Source organism: Bufo gargarizans, chromosome 7 (assembly GCF_014858855.1).
Source record: "Bufo gargarizans isolate SCDJY-AF-19 chromosome 7, ASM1485885v1, whole genome shotgun sequence".
In the NCBI taxonomy this organism is placed as follows: Eukaryota; Metazoa; Chordata; class Amphibia; order Anura; family Bufonidae; genus Bufo; species Bufo gargarizans.
This window is the reverse complement of record NC_058086.1, coordinates 158,121,329-158,143,381: the sequence shown is the minus strand read 5'-3', so window position 1 is coordinate 158,143,381 and position 22,053 is coordinate 158,121,329. Positions and strand designations below refer to the sequence as shown.

Below are 22,053 nucleotides of genomic sequence, written 5' to 3'. Positions count from 1 at the left end.
GTGGCTGACGTGAAGCCTGATTCTCTGCTATGACATGCTATGACATGCAGACTGATTCTCTGCTGACATGAAGCCAGATTCTGTTACGGGACCTCTCTCCTCTGCCTGGGTGCTGGGCCTAAATATATTACAATGGACTGTTACAGTGGTGGCTGACGTGAAGCCTGATTCTCTGCTGACATGAAGCCAGATTCTCTGTTACGGGACCTCTCTCCTCTGCCTGGGTGCTGGGCCTAAATATATGACAATGGACTGTTGCAGTGGTGGCTGACGTGAAGCCTGATTCTCTGCTATGACATGCAGACTGATTCTCTGCTATGGGACCTCTCTCCAATTGATATTGGTTAATTTTTATTTATTTTATTTTTATTCATTTCCCTATCCACATTTGTTTGCAGGGGATTTACCTACATGTTGCTGCCTTTTGCAGCCTTCTAGCTCTTTCCTGGGCTGTTTTACAGCCTTTTTAGTGCCGAAAAGTTTGGGTCCCCATTGACTTCAATGGGGTTCGGGTTCGGGACGAAGTTCGGATCCCGAACCCGAACATTTCCAGGAAGTTCGGCCGAACTTCTCGAACATCCAGGTGTCCGCTCAACTCTAGTTATAAACTATTCACTTCACGTCTAGAAGTGGCAAGGATCATCGAATGTCTCAAAACTATGCACCAAATGTCATATGGAGGCATAACTTGCAACATTTTTGACACAAAACTGGCGTAGCACAATTGATCAATGTATCTGTATGTTACTAGCCAGCTACAAGTATAAAAGAGGACCTGAGGTATGCTAAGTTGGTGTTATGGCTCGTTCACACAACAGTTGATGTCCCGTTCCCGTATTGCGGATCCGCAATACACAGGCACCGTTCCGTTGTCATTCCACATCACGAACGTGGACCCATTCATTTCAATGGGTCCGCAAATCTAGAGATGCGGAACAGAACACTACGGAAGCACTATGAAGTGCTTTCTGGGGTTCCTTTTCTCCGCACTGCAAAAAGATAGATCGTGCTCTCTTTTTGCAGAACGGCGTGATTGCAGACCCATTCAAGTGAATGGGGCTGCAATCCCCATGCGCCTACCCTACGGAAGGTGCCTGTGCACTGCAGACTGCAATTGGCGGTCCACAGCACGGGCTTCACACGGTCGTGTGAACGAGCCCTTATACAGCGGTTTAGGGTGCATTTTTGACTGGCATTTTTAGACAAAAGCAACACCATCTCCAAATGTTACATGGAAGTCTATGCAAATTATTAAACACCCAAGCGCTTCCTAGTAGTGGTGTATTTCATCCTTGAAGAGCGGTTTTGGGAAATTAGGAGCAGGCTCTGGTGTTTTTGTTCCCCTAGACACCCTTTTTTTGTTTTTGCCCTGCTTGAAAAAAGCAAGTGCCAGTGTATTTTCAATGGGGTCCCATTACAACAAAGATCACTAGAAAGGGGGTTCTGCCAGCTATGCCCTACGATTTCTCCCCTCGTGTGTGTCGTTTTGTCTTCCCCCCTTCTCTGTCAATGTTTGTCTAGAATTATTGGCCTATATATCATTTGTTTGAGGCCTTATTAAGCCTATTTGGGGCCTTTGCTTCCGCTGACTATTTGACAGCGGGTTGTTTGCAATACAGTTACATGCTTATACCATGTCCTTGATGCTATACTGCTGTGTACGATTGCATGTCGCATTGTAACTATATATGTGGTTTCTATACTGCAATTTGTGATGTTTCCTTTGATTATAAAAGAATAAAATCTTATTGAACCATAGAAAGGGGGTTCTGCTGATCTAGTTCAACTACATGGGGCTGCTATTCAAGTCCCATATAGTTGAATGGAGCAGCAGCATCCAAGTGTGTCCGCTGCTCCATTTAAACTGGGGAGGCCCCAGAGGTTGGACACAGTCAGAGCCTAGCCTCTGTGATAGGGGATAATTTGCTGCAACGGGAGATCCCCTTAAATTGAGTTTTTGCATGTTTACCACTGTATTTCCCCCCCCATACTGTTCTACAGAGGAAACTACCCTTTGAAAAAAAAAAAGTATTATATAAAATTTAAAAGTAAAAAAAAGTGAAACTTTAAAATAAAAATACAAAACTAAGTGCAGCAGCACCCTTACTCCACCAGCTTAAACTGTTAAAACCTGATAGGAAGGGTTCATTGCTCTATGCTGCTTAGACCAAGTTCTGACTCGCCCATGATCACAGTGCAACTAAAATGTGGATTCACTTGCCCAGGCCACATTTCTCCACTGCTCACTGAAGAGGATGGAGACAACACGTCCCTCTCTTGGCATTTTATTCCTAACGCAACGTTTCGGCTTAGAAGCCTTTTTCAAGGAGTCAGGCAGGATGAACGCTGATGGACGAGAAACGGCCATCAGAATTCATTTCCACTGGCTGATGCAAAGTGAATGTAGGAGCAATTATTGCTACCACAGTCGTTCCTCTAACTCTGTTCTGATTATTGGCAGCACATCCCTAATTACACGATGCGCTGCCCATTAATTGTGCATGTTTCAAATCAGTGTTTGCTCATCAGAGGCACAATTATACAAGCCAGTAATGGAGTACGCTCATTTTTATTAATTGGATTGGAGGGTTGGGGACATCACTCAGTCTGATAGAGCCCTCTTTGTATGGGCTCCACTACTGTTTGGCTAACAATCACAATAAGGTTTTATTCATTGTGTATCCCAAAGCCTGACCCACGAATGTTAGCTGAACAAAAACCATTGCATGCAGCTGTATTTGTCCAGCCGAAATCTGGCATTTATGCCATAAAATCGACCAGATCATGGCCAGGCCCCATTATAGTTAATGGGGATCCAGCAGTCGTATCTGGCAATGCTGAGCTCCAGTAACCTACAGCCGACGAGGCTACCAGAACTCATATGCAACTGTAAATGGGGCCTAACTGGTGCAACTGCGAGGTATTCAGCTACAATTTGCTTCACTGTGCACCACCTGTTTATCTGAATGATTTGACACACTCCTCTGGCCCCTTTCATTGATGAGTTTACATCCACGATATACCCTTATTGCAGGTTTTTACTCGATCATACCAGCCTTGTTATACTCATCACTGCAGAAGGAACCCATGCTATTTTTACAAATCCTGGCTCATTTAAGAGCAATGTCAATATACTCAATTTTCCAATTCTAATGTGGATTCAGTGAAAATATTTAATAATGGACCAGTTAATTTGAACAACTTTTTTTTTTTTAAAGACAAGCTCAGATTGTGTAAACTTAGGCCGGCAATCTAGACTTTTCTACTCCCCACCCCTTGAAAAACCCATCAGAAAAATTATAGAAACCTTTAGTGCCTCAAATTGTGCCACTTTTGCACACAAATTTGTGTTAGACATGTTGGTAAATCTGGACAACTGTCTTATTCAACAAGGGTTGCAACTTAGAGGACCTTTAAACCAGGAATGTTAGGAGTGGTGAAAAGCTTCATGCATTCCCCATGTAATAATTCTGGAGCCTCTTATTCTTATGGCTCTATGCTAAGCCATTCAGTTATTATTTCTACTAGAAGTTATGAGTGAATTGCCATTAGCCTTCAGTGAGGCTACAGGGTGGTAGTAACTAGTTTGGAGGGGGCCTGCACAGACAGAAAATTGCAGCACTGATTGGATAGTGCGAGTCTGTGTATCCTTGGGGTCCATTCACACATCCGTGTGCGTTTTGCAGATCCGCAAAACACGGACACCAGCAATGTGCTGAACGCACATCACCGGCACTAATAGAATATGCCTATTCTTGTCCGCTATTGCAGACGAAAAAAAAATAAGGCATGTTCTATATTTATTTTATTTTTTCGGGAACAGAAATGCGGACCCGGAAGTGCGGGTCCACATTTACAGATCCAGACCGCGTATCGTGCGGCCCTATAGAAATGAATGGGTCCACAATTCCGTTACGCAGAATTGCGGACATGTGAATGGACCCTTAGCTGAATGGAGCTAGTCTGCATAAGCCTTCAGTTTCTGGTGGTAGAAAAAGATAATGCAAATAAATCTGAAAATATTAAGGAATAAAAAGCAAAGTGTATCAGCAAGCTGTATAATCCCATTATACGATAATGAAAATTTATTTACATAGAAGCCTTTCAATTTCAAGCCTGCATGTTCTTGTCCCAAAAGTAAAAATGGGTTACAAGACAAACTAGGGGACCCAGAAAATGCTAGTTTTAGAATTAATGTTAAGATGGGGAACAGTTTGAGATTTATTTCGTTATCAGACAAAGATCTAAGTAGCAAAAACAGGGGGGGAAAATAATTTTTTTTACAATGCCACAATTTGTGTCACAAACCACATTAACTGTCCAACATTGTACAAATACACTCCAAGACTTCACAGCATTTTCAGAATAAAAATTTTACAATCTAGAATAGAAGACTGAAAATAAAACTGGCATGTTAAACATCAGGATGGGTCCTGACCAACAAACATAAGTTTCTGTTAAAAAAAAAAAATGCAAGAGAAATCAAACTCATTGTATGAAGATGTAACATTTTAAAGGAAATGTTTTTTTATATATATAACTTTGCAAAGCATCAAACATTAATTCCATATCCCACAAAGCCAGGGTTTAAAATAGGATGGAACAGTTTAAAAAAAAAAAGTACAAAAAAAAGGAGGGATGAATTTGCCTTCAAGTATCATAATTAGTTTCCTTCAGTAGAGGTAAGACAGTCTGATGTAAAATCTTCTGAGACGGGGGCTACAACGGCATCGCCACCATCTTCTGCAGGGGGAACTTCAGCTGCATCTTCAGTAACAGAGTCAGCTGTGGTTTCTTCAGGCTGAATTTCAAATGGATTTTCACCCTTGAAATAAAATATAGCCAAGTAAGTACTATGGCTTGCAGCACTAAGCAAACACCAAAAATATATATTTATAGGGAAAAAAAAAATTGGTCTAGTCCACATATACAATTAAAAGATAATTCCAGGCCACATTTGCCAATTCACAGCCGAGGTTTTTCCCTGCCACCTCTCAGACAGCACCCAAACCCACGAGAGAAACCCATGTCTATCACACAGCAACTTACAGCAGTCACACTGCCCTAAACATACTACCCCAGGCCACCAAGTCAGGGTTCCTGTACCGGGAAGGGGGGGTGCAAACAAGCAGGCAATTATATGCATCAATCACTTTCACTGTATGATGACAAGCAAAGAGATGCCCCCGTGCAGATTCATTGTCACTGGGCAGCAGAGTGCATGTTTTTAATCAGGTGATTGACAACAGTCAAAAGGAAAATCAGGAACCAGTGTCCCTGGGAATGCTCCTTCCCAATAATTGCCCCCTTGTTGAACAATGTAAAGGGCCCTTTGACATTTACCCCTCTAATTTTTAAGACCATTAATTCACATGACAATTTCGTCAAAATGCAGTAATCAGTTACTTGAACATAAACTGAGATATGCCCATTTATTTTACTGGGTTAGCTTACCTTCAGATACAGTTCATATCTCGCCTTTACAAGGGGATTATTTAAGATGCTTGTAGCTGTCAAAATGCTTTCACGTTTAATTTGATCTTTATAGGCCTAGAAAGAAAAATGTTTTGTGATTATGTTTTCATAGATACGTAGATTATGGGATTCATTCCAAATGAGGTGTTAGAAGTGATCAGCCATTACTGCTGGGTGAAGCAGTGAGTGGACAGCCATCTACTCTGCATTTGATCCAGCAGAGGAAACGTATGTAGCTGGCATTTAAATGAATCAACTACATAATACATGGATGCATCCAGTCTGCCATGCTTTCCCACATCTATCTGGCCAATATAAGCTTAACAGTTTTTTATACAGTCTCTTACATCATTATAGAACAAAAAAATACATACAAATAAATAAAAAAACACGTCTTACCAGTCTACTCTTTGAGTGGTCGGTAGACTTGAGGTGCAGCTGAACAGAGCTGTGCAGCGCAGGGACATACACACTACAGGCACTGCAATGCACAGTTTCAACTTTTGTCATATGATCATCTGGAGTAACTCCTAAAAAGGCAAAAATAAATTGTTTAATATCAATATAAAATGCAAGGGTGCAGTGGCATTGTTTTTGGAGTGCAGCTCCAGAATAGGTAACCCAAATGTTGAAAGACTTGCCACAAAACTGTATAAAGATTCAGTAAAACATGTCATTCATACATTTAGATCTCTGCCATTTTGATTTCAATGCTCTCGGAGGAGGTATTATCAGCAACTGACAGCTATGTGTCCGCACACAGAATGGTGTACACGTGTACAATTGAGAGCAAGAGTTCAAACGTATAAATTACAAGTATTACTGAATATTTTCCCACAAAACTATCAATCTGCTCAGCTCCTCCTGCTCTATAACATGCTGCCTGCAGATTGCATTATGGGGTGACAGGTTCCCTTTACCCTTCACTCTGTATGCATTTTGGGCCTTAATGACCAAGCAATTTCTCTTTTTTTTAGCGTTGCATACCAATACCTATAAACATATTTTTCCCCTTTTAGTCACATTCCACAAGCCATTTTAGACTAACATGCAGTCGATTATTCATTTCCCCCCCCCCCATCTCTGGCAGGGCCTAATAGGTTACCGCACTTTCTATATGATTAACTACTCCTTTCATGCCAGCCTTCAAGGAAAAAAACAAAAAAAATAAAAACAAAACACCACTTTACCTTCCATGATATCCTTATCTGGGACTTTTGCAGCTTCATTCTGGACAGATTGTGTTTTGCGCGCAGCAGTTTTCTTGAACTTGTTTACTATACATTCCTATATAACAAGAAAGATAAAATTAATCCTCCCGTTGTCAAACACTACAAAATCCATGGATTTTCTCTGCGCTGCAACTAAGATTACCAAAGCAGCAAGTCTCTTCCATGTTGTGCTTTTTCATAAGTTTAAACAGTTATACTTACTTTAGTTATAATGACCGACATTCCACAGTACACAGTGACCCAAGTGATTAGTAAAGATAAGGCACATCCTTAAACCAAAATCATAACTTATGCCTAGTAAAAGGCTTAAACTTGTAGTAATTGTTCTTCCTGTGTCCCTTTTGTAGCCAAGTATAGTTAAACTTTATGCCACTACTGCCAGATACTAGGTCAGCATTTTAAAGTTAAAGGGCTACATATTTGTTCATTACAAATCTCATGGGGTTATAAAGTTATGCATAACTGATCAAGAAAACTAGTATCTGGATTTTAAGGCTACTTTCACACTGACATTTCTGGGTGCGCCTGCGAAATCCATTTCAAGGCTCTTACAAGCAGCCCAAAACTGATCAGTTTAGCCCCAATGCATTCGCTCTGGAGGCGGACACCAAAACGCTGCTTTCAGCGTTTTGGTGTCCGCCTGGCGATTCGGAGCCAAACGGATCCGTACTGACTTACAATGTAGGTCAATGGGGACGGATCCGTTTACATTGACAATATGATGCAATTGTAAACGGATCCGTCCCCTATTGACTTTCAATGTAAGTCAGGACGGATCCGTTTGACTTAGACTTTTTTTTTGACAGAGTAATGCAGACGGATCCGTCTGTGCAGATACCAGACTGGTCCGCACCTAAACGCAGGTGTGAAAGTAGCCTAACTTGTAACTATCTGGATTAAAAGGAAAAAAAAGGTGATATTGTGCAAAATACAGACCGCTAACTTAAGGGCCCTTGCAGACTAGCATTATTCACGCTGCGAGTCTGCAGCGCAGCTCCTGGCCTGAACTTCCAGCGCTGGGGGTCACAGCATCATAAATCAGTATAATGCTGCTATGTAACCTTTACAGTTCTGGAATGATATATAACTGACAGCATTATGCCAGTGTTGTCCAATACATTATACTGATTTATGATTCTATGTGACCCCCGGCGCTGGGAGTTCAGGCCAGGAGCTGCGCTGCAGACTCGCAGCGTGAATAATGCTAGTCTGCAAGGGCCCTTAAGTTAGCTGTCTGTATTTTGCATAATATCACCTTTCCCTCCCTACATAGCATCATAAATCAATGTAATGCTACGTGACCCCCCACAGCGCTGGGAGTTCAGGCGGGGAGCCGCCACACTGCAGACTCACAGCGTGACTAACGCTCGTCTGCAAGGGCCACAACAGGGTTTAGCCCCCTTGCTTATCTGCAGGACTTCTCTCCCACTGAGTACCTCATGTGACAATTACCTGCTTCTTCCAGGGAGCATCGCAAACCCTTTCTTCTCCACTGTCTACAGAGGAAGCTCTATTCTATTATATATTTAGAAGAGATAAATGGTGTCTGGACCACCTCATCTGCTTCACTACGAGATCACTACATCCACACGCAGGGAGAAGGAAGCAGGGAAGCTACCAAGCATGTTAGTTCACCACTGAATAACAGAATGAACAGCAGAGGGCGCTACCAATCAGGAAAACATGGGGATTAAAAATATTTTCTTTATTGAATGTATTAGACTTTTCATGGAATAACCCTGTCAAGTGTTCCTCCAGGATCAAATCAAACTCATGCCTGCGCTAGCTCCCCTCTGCTATAAGCCTGTACCACATTTAGAATAGGTTTTAGCAAAGTTTGGTTGAACATTTACATTAACTTTAAAAAGGGAACCTGTCCTCAACTTTAGGATTCATTCACACGTCACTAATTTGGAACCGCATTTGTTCCGCAATTTGCGGACCCATTCACTTTCAAAGGGGCTGGAATGGATGTGAATCCGCATTGCTGGGATCAGCATCCGTTTTTCGGGATCCGCAATTGCGGACCAGAAAAGGCATTTTCTATTATAGTGTCTGATGTGCAGTCTGCAAATTGCGGATCGCATATTGCAGGTGTCCGTGTTTTGCAGATCCGCAAAACACTTACGGACGTGTGAATGGACCCCAATGCTGACTTTAGTATGGCCAGCATAAAGAAGACAGGCGAGTTGATTTCAGCGGTCTCATTTAAAAGTGGTTGCCAAAAACCGACATTACAATCATGGCAGACTGGGCCAGGAAGTGTCACAGCCACCTGAGAAGAGTCAAGGTTATTCATGAATTCCTGCTGACGACCGACAGTCTTCTACCTAGTTTTCTCTCTAGGAGAGAACTGACAATCATCAGCAGATGGGCGAGAGCAGGAGATGAATAACCAGGACTTCTCAGGTAGACTGGACTTTTTTCAAGGCCTGGGCTGCAATGATTATGATGCTGGTCTTCAGCAACCACTTTTAGCTCATGAGTTACAACACTTGAAATCAGCATTTCTGTCACTTTATGCTGCCTTCAGAGCTGATAAGGGTACATGCACACGTTCAGGATTCATGTGTGGAGAATCCGCACTGAAATCCACAGGTGTTCGCAGGCAAATCTGTGCGGTCAATCCGCATTAATTGGTGCGGATTTGCATGCGGATTTCACTAAGTGAATGAAGAAAATCCGGTCAGGAAAAATATAATTAATTGACATGTCGGATTTAAAATCCGCACCGCAGGTCAAAATCCACGCGGAAAAAAAATCTGCATTGTGTGCATTGAGAATTTCAAATTCTCATAGAATACAATGTACATTACCTACGGTGCGGATTTTCTACACGCAAAGCCATCCGCGCGGAAAATCCGCACGCAATCCTGATCGTGTGCAGGGGGCCTAAAAGAACTGATCTTTGGATACAATTAAAGGGCAATTAACAGAGCCTGGAAACACACTTTAATAACTACTCTACTTACATGCAGGAACTCCATGACTGGTTTGTCAAATTTTGTTTGCTTTTGAATATGATCCAACATTTCCTGATGAGCTGGACTCTCCAAGTGTTCTTCAATACCCTTTTCATCAAAAGATCTGAACTTGCAGAAGGAGCATGTAAAGGCCATTCTAAAAATAAAGTATAGTTAATAAGTGCTTATGGGGTTATACAATTTTACATTTTAGAATATTTATACGAGGAAGGGCACAGGGACAAACCACCAAGAACCAAACTTCAGGTCCCCCCTTTCCTGCTTTTTTTTTAACCAAAATATTAACATCTTTCCCTATTTAAACTACAAAATCTAACCTTTTCACCATTACATATCCAACAGATCAGCTCATTTGTGTCAAGCAATGACAGCTCTAATAAAAAGCTACTTGGGTAAACGGGGGGGGGGGGGGGGGGGGGGCGCGCGCATAAAAATATCTACAAGTTAAACTTGTGGAGTCTGCCTCATCCTCTAAACCTACATGCAGAGGAGGCAGAAAAATAATGCATTTCAAGGAAATACAAGCTCTTAATCAGATAACAATGCAGTTTAAACAGGATAGGCACATGGTATCCTAGAACACTTACAAGCAATCAGGAAAAGCACACCTATCAAATTGGTTGTGCAGGATATGGAGACTATATAAAATAAAAATACCGCAGCACTTCCTATAAAGTGACGTGTTTTATTCACCAATAAGGCACAACGTTTCGGTTCACTCCATGGAACCTTTTTCAAGCAGTGAAAAGAGGAGTGAACCGAAACATTGCTCCTTTTTGGTGAATAAAACACATGTCACTTTAGGGTACTTTCACACTTGCGGCAGGACAGATCCGACAGGCTGTTCATGTCGGATCCGTCCTGCGGCTATTTCGCCGTGCCCCCGCTCCGTCCCCATTGGCTATAATGGGGACAGGGCGGAGCTCCAGCGCAGCACAGAGAAAGCCCGCCGTACTAAAATTACTGCATGTCAGGCTTTTTAGTCCGGCGGCTTTCTCCGTGCACCGCCCCCATTATAGTCAATAGGGACGGAGCGGCGGTCCGCGGACACGGCGAAATAGCCACAGGACGGATCCGACATGGAGAACCGCCTGTCGGATCCGTCCTGCTGCAAGTCTGAAAGTAGACTTATGGAAGTGCCGCGGTATTTGTATTTTTATTGGATGTATAGGTGAGTAGGACCACTGCCTCAACCGCTGGCACTGCGCCCTGTATGTTTGGTTGGTGGAGTTGCCAAGGAGTGATCACCATGACAAGCCAAGCATCACAGAATTTCCCTGCCTTATTACATGCAGTTTTAGAGGACTTCAATTATGTGACTTTTTGCTCAATGTTTAAGCATTTTTAAAGGTGTGACCTGCAAGTGTCCATGACAATTCCAGGTAGGATATCCTGCATTTGACTTTGTCATCTACAAGTCATGTTGTACTACAAAAAGAATTCTGTTAAAATGACAGATACAAGAGACCACAATGCTTAAAATGGTAGTAAGGATAAGTATAACTGATCGGTAGGGGTGGACCGCTGGGTTCCACACTTATCCAGACAACTGGTGCTGCTCAACCCATCACTATTATAGGGGAACAGGACCACCAATCTCTGGATCCATGGGACCCCCCACCCCCCGGAGCCCCACTGATCAGTTTGTTATCTCCTATTTCGTAGCCCGGAGATTTAGACCTAGCAAAGCCCTTTAAAATCAGAATGCTGCCAGTTATAGGGCATGGCACTGCCAAAACATACCAGCCACTGAATCAGATACAACATAACTAATTTGAATAGCACTTTAGAATGGTGTCCAGAAACTGACCACTGCCGAGCCACTAATTACTTTAGAATAATCTCCAGCGATATTAACGACTCAAATAAATACATTCTGATATACAGATTATGGAATCAAGTCACTACAAGTCAGTTGGAATCTGATCCTCCTAAAATAAACATATGGCCACAGTAAAAGACGATAGGTACCCATCTCCGTATTTCTCACTGTTCTTTTCTCTTCTGCGCCTCTGCTTCTCTCTTCTAGCCTCTGTGCGGCGCTTCTCTTCCTCTTCTGGATCGACTGGCTCTGAAAGAACAAAGTGTAAGTAGAGCACAGAACTGGAGTAATATGTAAACTGACGGAGCAAATAAACTAACCCCATCCTTGTCAACTGAATTCACGAAGAGTATACATTACCTAAACCCAGGTTACATGATAAATCTATAGCAGGAGTGGCATGACCGGCCTCTGGGACCAACAATCCAGAGACCGTAGTGTCGAGTCCCCTCTGAAGGGATGGGTAGTGCAAATTTAAGTGCATTGCTTTTTTCACCTCCCCCAGTTATTTGATACTTACCACCTACCTATCCTGTGGAAAACTGATAATACAAATTGTTTTAATCGCTAAAAGCCTTCCAGTGCCCCTGTAACAGCCGGTAACCCTTTACAGCAAACTTCAAGCTAACTCTTGGCCTCCCCTAGATTGAGGGCCTATAGCTACAACAACTATGTTTGCAGTATGCTCTGCAGCTTTTCCAGCACATACATGGAAAGTGTTAACCCCAAAACAGTATGAACATAGCCTTAACCAAACATTTCACAGCATTTATATTGCACCAATTACTCTATAGCATATTTTTCATTAAAGTGTCATTACCTGGTGCTGGGGTACTTTTTACATTTTGGTTTCCACCAGGTTTGTTCAACTTTTGTTTTTTGCCAAAACCTATGGGTGACTTGAAAGGCTGGCCCATCTTCCTCTTGATCCCTCGTGCCATGCCACCTGGCATAGACTGCTGCTTATAGTCAAACATTCCAGGTCTGCGCATGCCACGGCCAAGTTGCTACAAATCAGTGCAAAAACCAGGTTAAACTACTGACAAGATCCAATACGGTTAAAGGGTATCCCTTTACAAAACATGTGGAACTAGCAATGTACAGAACCACACTGATAAGTAAAGAGCTACAAAACATTAAATAAAACCCAGAAGAAAATAAAAACATGCCCCCCAAAAAATATTAACTTATTAAAAAAATAAAACTTAAACACACTACAAGTTTTGCAATTACTTATTAAAGGTGCAATGCATTTCACAAAATTAATTAAATTAAAGGCATCATACTATACTTAAAGCTAAAAAGCTACCTTGGGTCAAAAAGAAAAACTGATAAGCTCTACTTTGGTAGGTTTGCATTAAATCGCGTTTTCCTGCTTTTTATATATTTTTTGAACTTTAAAAGGGTTTTCCAAGTATTCTTCTTTACTGATGTCCTATCCCAGGGGTTAACCTCCAGCACTCCAGGTGTTGCAAAACTACATCTCCCATCATGCACACTTGTGGGAGTTCAGAGAACAGCCACTAAAGGGAAAGGAGCATGCTGGGAGTTGTAGTTTCACAACAGCTGAAGTGCCAAAGTTATCTGATCCTGGACCTATCCTATACTGATGACACCCGGAACCTCTGCCGATCAGCTGTTTTGAGAAGGTAGCGGAGCTCCTGTGAGCACTCATGCCTTCTTGCAGCTAACCAAGCACAGCGCCGTACATTGTATTGTGGCTGCGCTTGGTATGGCGTACTCATTTGAATGGCGCCGAGCTGCTCCTAGGCCACACGACACTAGGCTAGGAAAAGGAGAGAAGGCCACTGCCTTCTCAAACAGCTGATAAACTAGGGTGTCTGGTGTCTGACACCCAACAGGACCAACACGGGGCAGTTAGAAAGCACAAGTGTTCTACAATAGGGAAGGGGGAGCCTGAGGATATAGGATAAACGTGACACCCACTAACAATACTAAACTCATTTGAAATTCTGAAAATACATTTGACCAATACATTGCACCTTTAACCTACTCAGAACTTCAAAAAGGTCTTCATGTAACCTTTTGTAATTTATTTTCTTTAGATGTTACTCCAATAAGGCCAAGGAAGGCTGTATTTCCTTGTAAACATAGGATATACTAGTTAAATAATATCGCTTTAATTTTCTTTCAAATGGAAAGAATTAGACAATTATGGGCAAGTTCCCAGTTGAACCTTTAAAGCATTACTTCTTTAAAGGTCAGCTTTCACACTGGGAGTGCACAAACCTCCAAGCAATAGAATAAGATAGGAAATACGCCATTTTAAAGTTCTGGTCTTCAAATAATTCAAAGTGACTATCAAAAAGAATCTGAGAAGATTCTGTACTTACTCCTCCTCTGCCACGGCCTCTGCCTGCTGCTGGTCCTCCAAAAGCATCATTGCTTCTGCCGCCAAAGCCACCGTCGGGGTAAGCAGGCATTCCTCTTCCCCGAGAGCCTACTGTTGCAGGCTTCATATAGGGCGAAGAAAAAGCGCCGTAGGAAGAGTAAGTGTCTCTTCCTCTGTCCTCCATAAACCCAGTCCTCACTTTTGCTCGTGTGAAAGACGGATCCCAGCTAGACCCGCCCTGGTTTCTACCGTCATAAGAGTCAACGCTACTCCGGTATGTGTTCTCATATCGACCATCATAACTATCTCCGTAGCCTTGTTCGGATTCATTATAACCATAGCCAGATCTGTACAGATCTCGCCCACCCACAGCAGACCTCGAGTCAAAAGACTCATAAGGCCCATACCTGGAAAATTGACGTGAGGAAAAAAATAGAGGTAAGCTTTCCAGAAAGATACAGAACAAAGCATTAAGCATCAGTTGACATTTATCAACTATACATTAAATCTTACACAGTAGGCGCATTAACTAACCTAATATCTTAAGGTTCGGTAGTTTATAAGGCAAAGCTCCCAAAAGCTGGAAGGTTTGGTCAACATTGAAATGTCAGATATTAGTTTAGTTTGCATTCCATTAAGTATCAAATGCTTATGCAGCTTCTCGAAGAAAGGAAATCATTTTACATAAATTTCTAACAAGCACATAATACCAGCAGCAGCATTAGGAATTCATTCTAAAATGCAAACTGAACACGGGCCAAGTACTGCTGAAAGGAGGTTCTTCTTTATAGGGAAATAATGGCACTAGTATGTGAGAAGACAGACGGGATCGACTAGCACTAGTTTTTTTTTACAGTTCTTGTGTACAGAACTGAATTTGACATCGGAAATGCTGCTGTGACTACAGTGACAAAGTGCCCAAAGCATAGTTTCACATCTGCAGTATAGGTGATCCGTAGTCTGCCTTCACCATATCTGCCTCAGCCTGGTAACCAGATTGGCCTGGTTCTATTGCTTGCAAAGAGGCCCTTTTCAATTCCTTAAATTTAGCATTTGTTGTGTTATTACAGTAAGGAATAGGAAGATTTTTATTTTTTTTTAAGGTAGAAGACACCAGGTAGTAAAGATTAAGTGATTTGTCAAAACATTATCCTAGCATATACCCAAGAATATGCATGTAAACATTTAGTTTTTTAATTCTTTAAAGGGGTTCAGGAATTAAGAAAATTAAAATATTACTATAAACATATTCCCAAACACCTTTCATCAGTTATAATGGCTTGTTTTGTCCGGGGAGCAATCAATAGGAGAAACAAAATGGTCGCCATCCTATTAGTACACAGAAAACCGGTTCTAATCACAGCAGGACAAGTTACTTCAGAACACTGAGTTAGAGACACCTCATCCTCCTCTCTACTTGTCAGGGATTATGACCCTGAATACAGTTTATAAGATCTTCAGCTGAATCTCTGTAGGAATGGAGGGCATGAGGAGACATGAAGTACAGAGAGGGCAGACTGTGGGAATGGAGACTGCATACAAGGGCTGCTGCCCATCAGCCACATCCCCACCTCCTCTCTGTACTTGATGCCTCCTCATGAACTCTATTCCTACAGAAATTCAGCTGAAGATCTTATCTGTATTCAGGATTATAATACCTGACAAGTAGAGCAGAGAGGAGGATGAGGCAGCTCTTTACCTCAGTGTTAAGTAACTTGTTGTGCTGTATGATCAGGACATGTGTGCGCTAATAGAACCACAGCCATTTTATTTCTCTTAATGATTACTCCACAGACAAAACGAGCCATTATAACTAGAAAAGTATTTGGGATTATATTTAAAATAAAGTAATATTTAAGTATTTTCATTTTCTTAATTCCCAGAGAACCCATTTGCGCTATATCTGTTTGGGAAAACAGATTACTGCAATTTCTAATTAGCAAAACACTAAACAGGCTGCTTGGCCTGCAAGTCATCCAACCCAATCCCTAGAACCAGTGCCCAATAAACCTGCCTGCAGTACCGCGGTTGGTCCTGTGACTGCTGTGCCAAGTTTTTGGTCTCAGCAGTCATGTGTGCTAGAACAGCATGTCATCACCACATGGGACTAAGCCACTTCCGGTCTGATTAGGACAGTGTTTGGGAACAATAGGGCAGCAGAGCAGGCAGGACTGCAGACAAGCAATTCTGTGGCTAGGAGATAACTAAAATTGAATACGCCTTTATTTTGGCATTGTCAGACTTGTTTACAGCAGCGGGATGAAGAGTGTACACTGTAGTCCGTCCTGCTCCCAGATGAGAAGAGGATATAACTGTATCCAATTGAAGCAATGCTCTGCAGAGATTTGTGCCTTTGTTCCTCAGTTCACAGAGCATTGGCTGAACTGGGTGCAACCGTATCAACTTCCTGGTAGAGAGTGCAACTAGGCATGTTAGCCTCTGAACGTAAGCATTGAGCAACAGAAACATAGGTTTACCATGAGTAAATTATAATGTGAAAGCATAAAAGACTTATTCCTAAAATATACAATATCAACCATTTACCTCTCAGTAGAATTGTCATTTGCAAAGCTATCCATACCGCGACCATAAGATCCATGTCCGTAATCTCGGTCCATGCCTAAAAGAATAAAATTATATCAATAATATGCCCAATTACCTATCCACATGGAAAGACACCAAAATAGACATACTAAAACTTAGGGATCATTCAGACTACGTAACTGTGGATGCAGACAGCATCGCTGCCGGTCGCCATTAGAGTAATTGGGGCTGGATGGGGAAGCTGAACAGCTGGCTGCATCACTAACCAAAATGTGAAACAGGCCTTAAAGGGGTTCTGCACTTTGTTTAAACTAGGGATCAACACACAAAAAAAAAAGCCCTCGTCCTGCGCAATACAGTACAAGGCAAGAGGGAAATGAGTCATTACTCATCTCAGAGGGGCAAAAATGGGGCTGTCTGGGTTCAGCTCCAAACCCGGACAACCCCTTTAAAGGGGTTGCCTCACTTTAGCAAATGGCATTTATCAGAGAACGTTAAAGGGAACCTGTCACCGGGATTTGGGGTATAGAGCTGAGGACATGGGCTGCTAGATGGCCACTAGCACATCCGCAATACCCAGTCCCCATAGCTAAAAAAAACGATTTGATACATATACAAACAAAAAAAATTAAAAAAAGTCATCTTAGGCTACTTTCACACTAGCGTTCGGGCGGATCCGTTCTGAACGGATCCGCTCATAATAATGCAGACGGAGGCTCCGTTCAGAACGGATCCGTCTGCATTAAAATGGCAAAAAAAAAAGCTAAGTGTGAAAATAGCCTCGGACGGATCCGTCCAGACTTTCAATGTAAAGTCAATGGGGGACGGATCCGCTTGAAGATTGAGCCACATTGTGGCATCTTCAAACGGATCCGTCCCCATTGACTTACATTGTAAGTCTGGACGGATCCGCACGCCTCCGCACGGCCAGGCGGACACCCGAACGCTGCAAGCAGCGTTCAGCTGTCCGCCTGTCCGTGCGGAGGCGAGCGGAGCGGAGGCTGAACGCCGCCAGACTGATGCATTCTGAGCGGATCCGCTCCATTCAGACTGCATCAGGGCTGGACGGCTGCGTTCGGGTCCGCTCGTGAGCCCCTTCAAACGGAGCTCACGAGCGGACCGACGAACGCTAGTGTGAAAGTAGCCTTACTTGTGTGACCAGAGAAGTCATATTTTCAAGCTCTGACTCATCTCAGGTTAATTTGCATATGTATCAAATTGAGTTTTTTTACACTATAAAAGCACACAGAGCTATGGGGACTGGGTATTGCAGATGTGCTGGCGGCCATCTAGCAACCCATGTCCTCAGCTCTAAACCCCAAATCCCGGTGACAAGTTCCCTTTAAAGAGTAACTTTTTATTTGCTAGTTTATTAGCGCTAGGCATGTATACCCGAATTAGTCTGTCAATGAGTGTCAAAAGATCTGTAATTACCTTAATAACTTAATGTCTCCTGTCCCTATCCGCTGCTCCCTTAAGGCCTCTTTCACACTTGCGTTGTCCGGATCCGGCGTGTACTCCACTTGCCGGAATTACACGCCAGATCCGGAAAAACGCAAGTGTACTTACTGAAAGCATTTGAAGACTGATCCGTCTTCATAATGCTTTCAGTGTTACTATGGCAGCCAGGACGCTATTAAAGTCCTGGTTGCCATAGTAGGAGCGGTATACTTACAGTCCGTGCGGCTCCCGGGGCGCTCCAGAATGACGTCAGAGCGCCCCATGCGCATGGATGATGTGCCATGCGATCACGTGATCCATGCGCCCTGACATCACTCTGGAGCACCCCGGGAGCCGCACGGATGGCAAGTATACTGCTCCCCCGCTCCCCACTACACTTTACCATGGCTGCCATGACTTTAGTGTCCCGGCAGCCATGGTAACCATTCAGAAAAAGCTAAACGTCGGATCCGGCAATGCGCCGAAACGACATTTAGCTTAAGGACGGATCCGGATCAATGCCGGATCTGAAGACATCCTGATGCATCCTGAACGGATTTCACTCCATTCAGAATGCATTAGGATAAAACTGATCAGAATTCTTCCGGCATAGAGCCCCGACGACGGAACTCTATGCCGGAAGAAAAGAACGCAAGTGTGAAAGAGCCCTAAAAGACTAGGAAGAGGGGCGGTCCTTCGCACTGCATGCATGCATTAGGCTCCAGAGCGAGGAGGCGTGTCTCGGTAATCCAATCTGATTGGCTGGCAGGAAGCTGCTGGCTACAGCAAGTGTGTATGGGAAGTGAGGGAAAGCAGTTCTGGCCTCAGAGAACTGGCAGAGGAGCCATCTTGAGAAGGTCCTCATAATGTAGGATTCCAAAGGACGGATCCGGCACTAATACATTTTGATGTAAATGAATGCCGGATCTGGCAGTCCGGCAACCGATCCGGAATTTCCTCCGTCCAAAATGCTGTTCAGTGACTGAACTGAAGATTTCTCTCCTTTCAGAATGCATGGGGATAAAACGGATCAGTTCTTTTCTGGTATTGAGCTCCGTAGGACGGAACTCAGTGCCGGAAAAGAAAAACTAGTGTGAAAGTACCCCAAGGGGAAAACAGGGATAAGTGAAGGAACTAAAGATTGCTTTATGCTCGTCTACTTTCACACTGGCGTTTTGGCTCTCCATTTACAAGATCTGTTCAGGGCTCTCACAAGCGGTCCAAAACGGATCAGTTTTGCACTAATGCTTTCTGAATGGAAAGGATCCGCTCAGAATGTATCAGTTGGCCTCCATTCCGTTTTGGTGTCAGTTTTAACGAAACTGAGCCAAACGGATCCGTTCTGGCACACAATGTATGTCAATGGGGACATTGACACACATTGGTACAATAGAAAACGGATCAGTCCTCCATTGACTTTCAATGACGTTCAAGACGGATTCGTCTTGGCTATGTTAAAGGTAATACAAACGGATGCATGCGGTTGTGTTATCTGAACGAATCCGCACCAAATGCAAGCGTGAGAATAGCCTAATGCTGCAGCAGTAACATGCTAACATTGATTTTTTGATGAAAAGGCGATTCATCCATCCTTTAATGCAAGGCATTTACTAATGAGCTGTGATTGTCCATATTGCCTCGTTTACTGGCTTGATACATTTTTCCACCACATTATACACTGTTCAAGTTAATACATTGATTGTATCCAGGGGGGTTACAACAGTGGTGATCAGTTACACTCTATAGGAAAAAGGCACAGCCTCTCCGGAGACCAGGGCCTTATGCGCAGCATCTCTCATCCACCACATCTGCACTGAAGCGGTGGTAGTAACCCCTGGAAACAAGCAGCGTATAAAATAATGGAAAAATGAATGAAGCCAGCACAGGAGGCAATATGGACAATCACGGTACATTAGTAAGTGCTATGCAACTCTCTCTACATGATAAATGCCATTGGATGAAGTGAGACGATGCTTAAGTCTGGGGGTTGTCTGGGTGAAAATGGGGGCAAGTCCGGGATCAGCTCTGAGCAACCCATTTAAAATGTATAAACCACAAAAAATAAATAGTCTAATATAGAACCCATCTGGCCAAAAAAATAAGGTAAAAGGCGATGGAAGGGCCTGGAGACTAAATCCAAGCGGCGCATAAGAGGAAGGAACGTGCTTAATTGCGCAACCGAAAAAAGATGGCGCCGCCATTTTGAGCTAAAGACACGGTCCTCCCTGCGAGGGAACGCGGCCGCCAGACAGCACAGGCCCCGGCACATAGCGCTGGAAGGGGCTATTTACACTCTGCGGCTTCATAGTAACGCGGGGAAAACGGCTCTGCGGCGGCCTTTAGAAGGGAAACCGCCTCAGAGAACAAAGGCGCGGCCGCCATCTTAGGTATAACCGAGCCCGCCACATGCAGCGCTAAATTCACACGCACACGGCTCGCTGCCCCTCACCTGCGGTTATCGTGGAACTGGACGACTGTGAATGAAAAAAGCTTAAGAGCCGGACGTCAGCTGCTTCCTCGTCGGCTGCCGGGCTTCAGAAGACACAAAGGAAGAGCTCTCCTCCGCCTCAACGCTTCAGAAATGGCCGCGGTGGGGAGTGACGTCACGATGATCCCGCCCTTGTCAAGATTGGCCGGCTGCAAAGCGTCACGTGGTGTCTTTCCTGAATGCCCCGCCCACCGAGCGCTTGTCTTTTGTCACAGCCGCTCTGACTGAGCAGTGTGTCTGTGACGTGAGAAGCTGGATATTACCCTGCGTGTGTATGGTGCTAGAAGCAATGGTCACACAGTTGTCTAAAAATAAAACATAAAAGCTGTGTGGAAACTGGTTTTTATAGTGTTTTTCAGTCACCAAGAAACAAGCTCATTTGTGGAGTATTTTTGGTGCTGATTTTGAAGCTTTTTTTTCTAATGCCTCAAAATCAGCTCCTAAAACGCGTCAGTTCCTCCTCCCATTGAGGGCTTTTATCTGCATCCAATCCGCAATTTTTTGCAGTCTGTTCCGCTGTCATGCAAAAAATAGGACATGTCCTTTTCTTGTCCATTTTGCGGGCAAGGATAGAACATTTATAAAGGAGTGAAAAAAATGGCGGCAGGCACTCGGCCGGTATCCGTGTTTTGCGGACCGGAAAATACGGACATGTGCATGAGGCCTGACTCAGTGCTGTTTGCTAAGCAGAAAGCTGAAAAGAGAAAAAAAAAAAAAAAGCATTGTGCTCTATCTTTCGGAAGAATTCGTGCTGAAACAGCATCAAACACCGCTTGGAATAAAAAAAAAAAACTGCAATTTGCAGAAAGGCGCAGACAGCCATTAATATAACTGCCTATTCTTGTCCACAAAACGGACAAGAATAGGACAGGTTATATATTTTTTGCAGACCACGGAACGGAGCAACGGATGCGGAAAGCACATGGAGGGCTGTCCGCATCTTTTGCGGCCCCATTGAAGTGAATGGGTCCGCATCCAAGCCGCAAAAACTGTGCAATGGTCATGTGCATGAGGCCTTAGGCACATCCTCCGCCGGGTCCATGCGCCTACTTTGAAATCTAGTCCAGTCCCTGGTATAAATGATAGCAAATTTGCCAGGGCTGATGGCCTCCCACACTTTTTGCAGTTCACAGATGCCATTCTGAAAATTGGCCATTAAAAGCCCCCTTTGCTTGTATGGGAGGCCAAAATGTGATGTCCTATTTTTTGACGGCCAGTATTCACGGTCTGTTACAAAAAAGCACAAGTGAAGATGGATTGTCATTGGGGAGGATTTACCAAAAGGGAAAACTGGCTTCGTTGCCCATAGCAACCAATCAGATTCCACCTTTCATTTTCCAAAGGAGCGCTGAAAAATGTAAGGCGGAATCTGATTGGTTGCTATGGGCAATTAGGCCAGTTTTTCTTTACACCAGTTTTCATAAATCTCTCTCATTGTTCTTATATTTTTATATATTTTATGGTTTTTTAATCTAATTTTAATCTAATAAACCAAGGTTTTATTGGTACCAGTGCAGCTCCTGTCTTTGTACGTGCTTCCATTGTTCTGAAAATGGCCGTGTGAATAAGGTCTAATACTGATGGCAGAATTTTATCCAGAAGGTTGGAGAAGTGACAGATGGCTATAGATGGACATCTGCTTGATTGTGGTGGCCCCGGGATAAAAGTGTCTGATCCATAATGTACCATTATCCAAGCCATTGTTCCCGTCCAGA

The 22,053-nt window shown here is 43.4% G+C and overlaps 1 protein-coding gene across 2 annotated transcripts; it reads right to left on the bottom strand.

Annotated features, from left to right (window-relative positions):
- Positions 1–4,044: 4,044 nt before the first annotated feature.
- Positions 4,045–20,463, bottom strand: ZNF326 (zinc finger protein 326). 2 transcript variants are annotated; one of them, XM_044300473.1, is made up of 10 exons: positions 20,300–20,460; positions 16,411–16,486; positions 13,868–14,273; positions 12,334–12,520; positions 11,663–11,762; positions 9,680–9,827; positions 6,666–6,762; positions 5,875–6,005; positions 5,455–5,550; positions 4,045–4,825 (listed from the first exon to the last, which is right to left on the bottom strand). In XM_044300473.1, exons 2-10 carry the CDS (start codon positions 16,482–16,484, stop codon positions 4,664–4,666), a joined length of 1,401 nt encoding a protein of 466 aa, XP_044156408.1. In that variant the 5' UTR covers positions 16,485–16,486; positions 20,300–20,460; the 3' UTR covers positions 4,045–4,663. The 2 variants fall into 2 exon arrangements, with proteins under 2 accessions (XP_044156408.1, XP_044156409.1); XM_044300474.1 differs by lacking the exon at positions 13,868–14,273 and having other exon boundaries at positions 20,300–20,463.
- Positions 20,464–22,053: the final 1,590 nt, after the last annotated feature.